This window comes from Spea bombifrons, chromosome 1 (genome assembly GCF_027358695.1).
Source record: "Spea bombifrons isolate aSpeBom1 chromosome 1, aSpeBom1.2.pri, whole genome shotgun sequence".
Lineage (NCBI taxonomy): Eukaryota > Metazoa > Chordata > Amphibia > Anura > Pelobatidae > Spea > Spea bombifrons.
In genome coordinates, this window is record NC_071087.1 from 35877091 (window position 1) to 35885810 (window position 8720).

Genomic DNA, 8720 nt, shown 5'->3' on the forward strand with positions numbered 1-8720 from the left:
TTTCACGGATGTGCATTTTGAAACTCGCTATAGATTTAATAATGACTTTTCCCCCAACCAAATGAGAAGATGAGATCTGCACAACAAATTCACATTCAATGACTGCAGCAACTGACAAGAATTAAACTAAAACCATGATTATGGGCATCTGATATGCAATTCTTTCCAGTGCCGAGTGACTGACCACGCACACAGAACTATTATTATACGATTATGGCTTACTATGGAGTCTTTATAATAATTAACCAGGTGCAGTGTTTGATGTAAACATAAAGAACAATCAAATAAAGCATTAACATGGATTCCCATCAGTGTACCGGGTGTCTCTACATTTATTAAGAAGAGTTCAATGGCCACCTGAAAGCCATCAAAAGTGAAGGGTTACTATACCGGCTAACTAGGTTATTATAGATTGGGTATGTGGTTAACACTGTAAAAGCCCTGAAGGATCATACTTCTCTATGTAAACCCTACCGTAAGGACTCATTTGCCAGGCATTTCAGAGAAGTCACAATGCTGCACGATCATGGTAAGAAATTCTTGAACCTGGCTGTACCCGTTTCTCTAGACGGTGTGATTTCTGTAGAGAATTTACATAGAAGCGCCACATACGATGGCTGCTTACGGTCATACTGATTGAAGGTAGATTAAAGTAAACATTAGATTACCACTAGCAGGTAAGTAATTAACTTCTGCCTCAAACAAAAGTACGGAATAATTTTGTTTGTTCCTATTTTATACACGTATATATATATAATTTTTTCTCCAAAAATAGGAACTACTTGATAGACCGTTTCCTTTTTTTCTCCCTTTCAGTTTGTGTTATGTGTTTCCTTTTGGGAAACCATTTGTTTTGAACACAATACCGAACGCTTATTATGTGTGGTATGTGCTGAGCTCTGCAGTAATACTAGTCATTATATTACACCGATCAGAGCACATGGTTTAACTTTTTTTTCCAGATTTCTGAAACTTTTCATTTAAAAAAACAAAAAAAAACACATTAGCTTCCAGAGACGTCATATGCAAATGTTTTCCATTATTACTCTGTAAACTTGGCTCCAATAAGGAACTAAAAACATGAATATCACATGTTTCTGTTTTACAGTTAATCTTTTAATGAGATATTTACTAAAAAATGTAAATAATTATTTCATAAAGCAGCAATTGGTGGTATAAAAAGTTGCAATTTCTTGTCTCTTCTCACCCCATCTGTACAAAGGCTGTTTGAATCAATTAGCACTAATCCACAACCTAACAAGGGGAAGAATAATTATGCAGAGTACAGGAAGATGTTTGTTCCCACTGTGTACACATAATGTGGGTTTAAATTCATTTTTTTTGCTTATTATTGTTTTATTATTTAGTTCATTGAACTGTAAAATGCAGGATATGGGAAAAATGGCAGATTTCAGCAGGGTTGCTAGGTTAAAAAAGATCAGAGGCTAGTCTCCGCGTCCCAGCAAAGTCCGCTAATTGCCAGGATTTTCCCCAGAACTAGCTAAGCCTGAGGGCTGCTGATCTTCATTATGTGGATGATGCGGGGAGATACGACGACTTGACTCCTGGAAGACTAAGGATACTCCAAGTGTTTCAACGGGCTGCCCCAAATTAGCCCCAAGTCTTCCTTTGGGGCTAATTTGCCCATTGAAACACTTGGGGTATCCTTAGTCCTCCAAGCAATGGCACTAACACAAATGACCCCTATTTTAACCATCCAAATGCCTATTAATTTGCAAACTGTATTAAAATCGCTAAAGACTTCTTTTGTACTTTTTTATTTAAACATAAATGTATTAAAAACATGCAGAGTATAAAGAACACATTTTCATTACAAGGGATGGAGGCTCACAAGAAAAATAACGTACTTGATATTGTTACAGGGATCTGGGATCAGGGAGACTATAACAATAGGTTTCTACCGTTTTCCCATTTTAAATGCGTTTGCTACATTTTTCTTTTTTGGTTGGCAGATAAACTTTGTTCGCTGAAGTCGGCAACCAGTATTTTTTTACTTCATCAGTTAGAATAAAGTGAAACGAATGTTAACAGCATGCAAATCCATTTCCACCAGTTAGCATGTAGTTGCAGGATCGGATTCATTTCGGATTCTGTTCACATGGATAGGCGTTTGTACTGGGAACATAACACAGTAGTACTGCGCTATACAATAAATCATTTGCAAATGGTACATAAAATGTCAAAATAAGACCTATTTTATAATTTGCAGAAATTCAGTGAACAGTGATATTTCATTTATTTATTATTAGTGACAGATTATGAACCCATTGCAGACGAGTATGTAACCTTAGTAAATGAGAGGCTGCAGCAAGCACGTTTTCTGGCATTCATAGTGAAAGCTATAAATGTAAAAAGGGAGCCGGTAGCAGGAAATATAACAGAAGAAAAAAAAATCCACACCGTTCCAGCTCTGTTCACGGAATACATATCACTGACACCCTGTAACAGTAACAACGGTATACTGCCAAGGCTCACTTTGCCACGCATACATTTTCACGTGCTTAGTTATATTTGTTTTTTTTTTTAAAAAAACCAAAACCAACCAAATCTCAAAGAGGTACTCTATTGCAAAAGGGAACTCAAACAGGATTGTTGGCTGACCAATACAGGGAGATGCACAGGACGGTGACTGCAAATAAAAGCTGTAATTTTAATTCTTATCTAAAGATGACCTTGCCAACCACATAAACGCTGTAAGTTCCTGTTTTGCTCAGGGTACACCATTCAAAATACCTGCATCCCAGATTATTTGGTGGTAAACAAACATTGTACGGTTACTCTTTTGCACAGTTTGGAGGGAAGAAGAGAAAGAGGAGATATGATGGAAACATTTAAATACGTGAAGGGATTTACCAAAGTACAGAAGGAAAGTTTATTATTAAGGAGGGGAAATGCTAGAATAAGAGGTCATAGTCTAAAACTAGATGGTGAGAGGTTCAGATATAACGTATGGAAGTTCACCTTTATTGAGAGGGTGGTAGATTAATAGAACAGATTCCCACCAGTAAAGTGAGGGCATTTAAGCATGCATGGGCTAGGCATCAAGCTATCATAAATCTAAAAGACAAGATCAAGGACTGATTAAGGTCTAAGTACTTATATCAGGAAAAATGTACAGGCTAGATGGTCTGAATTGTTCTTATCTGCTGACAAATTATATGTTTTATTGTATTTTTTTTTACCCTATCTTGAGCACACATTTTTTTTTTATGATCAACAGAACAAAATGGCATTTGGTCATAGTATTCACTTCTGCAAACATCGACAATATGGCCAAGAACTTGTACAGAAGTAGAGCAGGGCTCTATAGGGTCCTTCAAAAAGTTTGATTATTTCAAGGTGTATAAAGATTTTAAGTTCATTGAAATTATAAACAGTATGGACGTTTCATCTCGTATTGTTCTTGTAGTAAGTGCCAGCTATATAAATAATATATAACCTGTTTTCCAGATGCAGAAAACATGTCAGACCAACAATGTTTCTGTTTTCATCTAGACACGCGCAGGAGAATTGAGGATTGTACGCACTGTCTTCACAAAGGGCAAATCTAGACAAGATTTTCCTGCAATAAGGACTGAGCAGGCCCTGCATAATGGATAGTTCAATTGGTGAAGAGACATTCAAGAAAGCTCACAGATTTAACTAGGTATTCTGTAGGGGACTTAACTATTCTTGCAAAAACAATTCACTAGCACTGTACCTTCAAAATACATTGTGAAATACTCAAGAGGAAGCATCAACTATCCTGCAAAAAGAGCTTAGTAAATGGAGTTCATAGAGCATGCCAACTGAACATGGAAAAAAAGAACGATGGTGAAAATGGAATGAAGAACTTGTAATGGTTGAAAAGCAAGGAATTTGGTTTAACATTCACAGTAAATACACAGCCAGAATGTTCATACAAAAGGGTCCCATGGAAAAAAACTTATCCTTGAGTAAAAAATACAGTGCTCTAAACAGTAATGTGTGTTAGCACAAAAAACTGGTTTTATCACATTTTGCTCCTTTATCAGTAGAACTGGAGGCTGCCATTGTTATATTACATTTTGGATGACATTCCCTGCTCAAACACACACAAGTTTGTTCCTCTATGGGCTTTCATTAGTCAGAGCGTCCGAATGGGTGGTAAAGACTGAGCCGTTCTATTCTTACTAGCAGTAGTATGATACGTTGGAAAACATGATATTATGCAAACAGTAGAATTGTTTAAAAAAAAAATCACAATATTTTTGAAAAACCTACCCAGAGCTGATCATTAATGGTGAGAGAAAATATAATAATTACTTATCCACATTTTTGCAGTAATGATGCAATTCAAATATTAGGTGTCATTTATGTACAAAATATCAAGATAAAGTTGGTTTTATTGTTAATTAAAAAGGTACCATATAACTATTAGTACACATTACTTATAAATGATTCCAGATTTGTCTTACCCCCAGTGGTTCTACTAATTACCTGTAATGTCAGAGTCTCTCACATAGCATATATAAAATATTTCTGAGGCTTCCTGGTTATTAATTTATGTTTGTTTGTATTCAAGGAAAAGTTTATATAATCTTCCATTAAAAGCCAGGAAGCAAAGTAGCCTGTAATGGAAAGACCAGATCTCAAAACAGCATGTCCAGCCTGGCCAAATGACCAGTGGGCCAGTGCCTAATGGTGCCTCATATGTACCTTTATTGCCACATGTGCAGTCTGTGTGATGCATGGAACCATGCAATAAGAGTAAGTGTGAGGTCAATGCAACCACATCATTTATCAGATGCCGGCTTTAAAGCCTCAGGACTCCCTAGTTCATTCCTGGAAAGGTGAGGGCATTTTTGCTGTGCTCCTGTTACTAGATATGTACCAGTCAATGCAAAAAAAACCCCCCAAAAAAACAGGTCACTACATCCTCAGACACCCGCTGATAAGGTAAACAACTATAAGAAAAATATATAGACATGCATAATTCCAGCCTGAAATGACTTGAATGCCCCCAGGGACTCCTCTTCCTAATACTGTGCATCCTCTGTGCCCAGTGTCAGGACATGCCATACCCTGACACTCCACATCACATGAGGTAGGAGATGCTAAAGAAGATGTGCTGGGTGAGCTCATACCTCCAAATAACCCCAACTAGTCTATTCAGTAGAGGCACATGGAGGAACCTGCCTTGGTGGAGAACTACTCCTGGCAATGTGGCACAGATCAGCCTGTTCCTCGGACCTGCCACCACAAGAAACACCACAAGCAACATCTTTTCCTCATGGTGCACTTCCTGTGTGGAGTCCAGGGAAATGATGTCAAATCCTGATCTTCTACCTCAGAAGGATCGTCAAAGAAGAGATGATACAGAGGCCGGACACAGAACACCACAGCGAAAATGGGCTGACTACAAAAGAAGCCCAATGACCCATTTTTATATTGAATATTAGAGCCCAATAACCCAATAGGTTATGATGATATATCCTACATTCACTACTGCAAGACAGAGGCCTATGTTAACAGTACCTTTGATGTCTTGTTCTTACCTCCACCAAGTATGTACAGGTGACCTAGGTTGGGGAGCTAAGTTGGTGTCACATAACTCTAGCTACTCCAGAAATAATAAAATAAGCCAGCCTTGGAAACCACCATGTAAAAGCATATTGTTCCAGAAAACATGATGGGCCTACAGAGTATCTAGTAGCCGAATATACACTGGGATACCTGTATGCGAATGCACACATCTTCCCCTATTGTACACAATAAGTATTGCTAATCACAGAAAGGTGATGGGGAGTAGTATCCAGAGCTGTCCAAACCAGGCACTAATTGGCACTATGAGAAGCATACAAAGTCACCCAATGACATGGCAGGTTGGCTTCTGGGACCAGCATGCCAAATTTGAAACATTTAGTTGAAATTTAGTATCTTCTTTTCCCTGTAACTGTTAAAAAAAAGACAAACACTGGTATGTCAGGTATTGCAAAAACCTGCAAAAGGAAATGATGAATTTTTGGAACAATTTTCTTTAGCTGCAGTACTGTGTGGAATATATGATTTTGTTTTTACATCTTAACCTAATACACTGTTCTCATAAGTGATCCATCCAAATGGTGCCCTAGCAGAACATTTTAAGAGATTATATATATATATATATATATATATATATATATATATATATATATGTGTGTGTGTGTCAGGATGCTCTGTATGAGAAGCTGTAGTTGTGGCTGGATGAATATATATATATATATATATATATATATATATATATATACATACATATATATATAAAGAATGTGGTTGTGATGCGGGGGAAGAAAGACCTTATCTTGAAGGAGTTAAGAAGACCTCTTTACCTTCCTGCAGCTCATCTAAACTGGTTATCTTCTTGCCTCCATCCAGAGTGTAGATGCAGCGCACCCCCTGGGGCAGGCTTACGTTGTCAGACAGGGACCTGGTGAGCTCCATAAGCAGAGCATCAAAGGACCTGAATCGCTCTGCGGACACGGCGTACGGCAGCCCCTTGAAGTAGCGATCTCCATTGCGGTAGAAGCGTACCTTCTTAGCTTTCCTCTCGGAGCTGAGAGCCTGCAGCGTTCGGGTGCGGTAGAAGCTGCAGTGCGCACTGTGCGCAGGGCTGGGTATCAGTCCGTTACCCCTGTGCACAGACCCGGAGCTGCTCCCCGGCCCTCCCCCAGTCCGCCGGGACTGCCTTGGCTTTTTATTCCTCTCCTCGAAATGCTCCAGCTCGATGCTCCTGGAGCTCGCCATTGTGATTTACAGCCAGAGACGTGCAGCACACCAGCAGCACAGGAGCCAATCAATAGCACCCCGTCCTCAATCACCACAATGCTGTATTAACCCGCGGCAGCGATATGTGATCGGAGAGATGTGTCACAGCATTGTGATCCCAGGTCCGGTTATTATTAGCACCGCTGTAGTGATGGGGAAATCCTGTATGGCTCAAGCTGAATGAGATCCACAAGATGTCAATGTCACTCCCCCCTGAGTCCTGTCTGTAAGCAGCATCCCTTAGGCGGCGGGTACCTTACCGGCTGTTTCCTGCGGATTAGAAGGGGCCTCCTCCGCAGCCAACACTGGGTCTGAATGCAGGCATGCAGCTCATCTGTAGGGAATGGATCAGCCCAGGCATTGTCACAGTGACAGGCAGAATGCCAGGGAAGACATCACTCTAGCCTAGGGTCAGCCTTTCCCTCTGCATTACCTCGTCATGCAACAGAGTGAACGCTCGCGGGATGCGTCCGTCCAGTGCATGCAAAGCACACACCCAGCCAGCAGCTGGAATCCTTGGGATAAGCTGGGGAGGAAGAATGGGAAAAGGGCCTGCCAGTCAGACAGTGCCTCGCAGCATTTCAAACCCAGCCTGGTATGCAGATCGCAAGGACCGTAGCGCTAAGTGACACGCCCCCTTTCATGCCGGAGGCGATTGGTCTGTGTTCAGCAGTGTAGGAGAACACACACTTTGCTGAAACTCCGCCCTCTGACATCACAAGCCCTTGCAAAAGGATGCAGCTCTACTGCAGTCAAACTAAACCATCCCATTTAGCTGATATGATTATATATATAGACACACTGTATGGAAAAAAGTATTGGGACACCTGATGATTACTTTGATGACATCACGTTATAAATACATAGATAGTAATATGTAGTTGGTGAGGTCAGGCACTAATGTTGGATGAGAAGGTCTGGCTCACAATCTCTGTTCCAGTTCATCTCAAATGTGTTCAATGGGGTTGTGTTCAGAGCTCTGTGGGGCCGGTCAAGTTCTTCAGCAACAAACTCATCCAACTGTGTCTTTATAGATCTTGCTTTGTGCGCTGAGGCATAGTCAACCCAACACTTGAACACTTGGCATTGTACTGTACTTGGTGATGTGAGGCTTGCATGCAGCTACTCGGCCATGAAAACCCATTCCATGAGGCTCCCACTGCACAGCTTGTGTGCTGATATTAATGCCAGTGTAAGTTTGGAAATCTATAGCTATGGAATCAGTAGAATGTTGGCAATTTTTACGCACCATGTTCCTCAGCATTTTATACACTTGTGACAATGGGTCTGATTGAAACACCTGAATTCAATAATGAAGAGGTGCATCACAATAATTTTTTTCATATAGTGTATGTGTGTGTATAGAGATATGTGTGTGTGCACGTTTGTATATATACACTACCGTTCAAAAGTTAAGGGTCATTTATATGTTTTCTTGGAACAATAGCACGCAAAAGGGCTTTCTAATGATTAATTAGCCTTTAAAACTTGACTTGGATTAACGGACACAACGTGCCATTGGAACACAGGAATGATGGGAGTGATAAAGGCCTCTGTATGCCTATTCTATTAAAAATCAGTTGTTTCCAGCTACAATAGACACAGTGTCAACAATGTCTGCACTACAACTCTTATCTATTTCATGTTATTTTAATTGACAAAAGTTGCCTTTCTTTCAAAAACAAGGACATTTCTAAGTGACCCCAAACATTTTAATGATATTGTAGGTGTGATGGTCAGGTGTCTACATACTTTTGGTTATAAGGTGTCACGGTTACTTTTTTCAAGAGATCCCCGATAGCATTGATCTAGATGAAGGTTAAATAAAATGTAAATTAAAATTTGTACCCATGAATACTATGATGTATTTTCTCAGCTGCCGTCATTACTGCTGAGTGCCAGGAGATGACATTATATCCAATGCTCCACTTATG

General features: G+C 39.9%; 1 protein-coding gene across 3 annotated transcripts in view; it reads right to left on the minus strand.

Moving 5' to 3' along the window:
* DCLK2 (doublecortin like kinase 2) overlaps positions 1 to 7339 on the minus strand; it is a 45785-nt gene extending 38446 nt beyond the window's left edge. For all 3 annotated transcript variants that reach the window (XM_053460650.1, XM_053460640.1, XM_053460655.1), the window contains exon 1: positions 6351 to 7339. In XM_053460650.1, the coding sequence (XP_053316625.1) occupies positions 6351 to 6765 (415 nt within the window). In that variant the 5' untranslated portion in view covers positions 6766 to 7339. The remainder of the gene's footprint in view (positions 1 to 6350) is intronic.
* Between the last annotated feature and the right edge of the window lie 1381 nt (positions 7340 to 8720).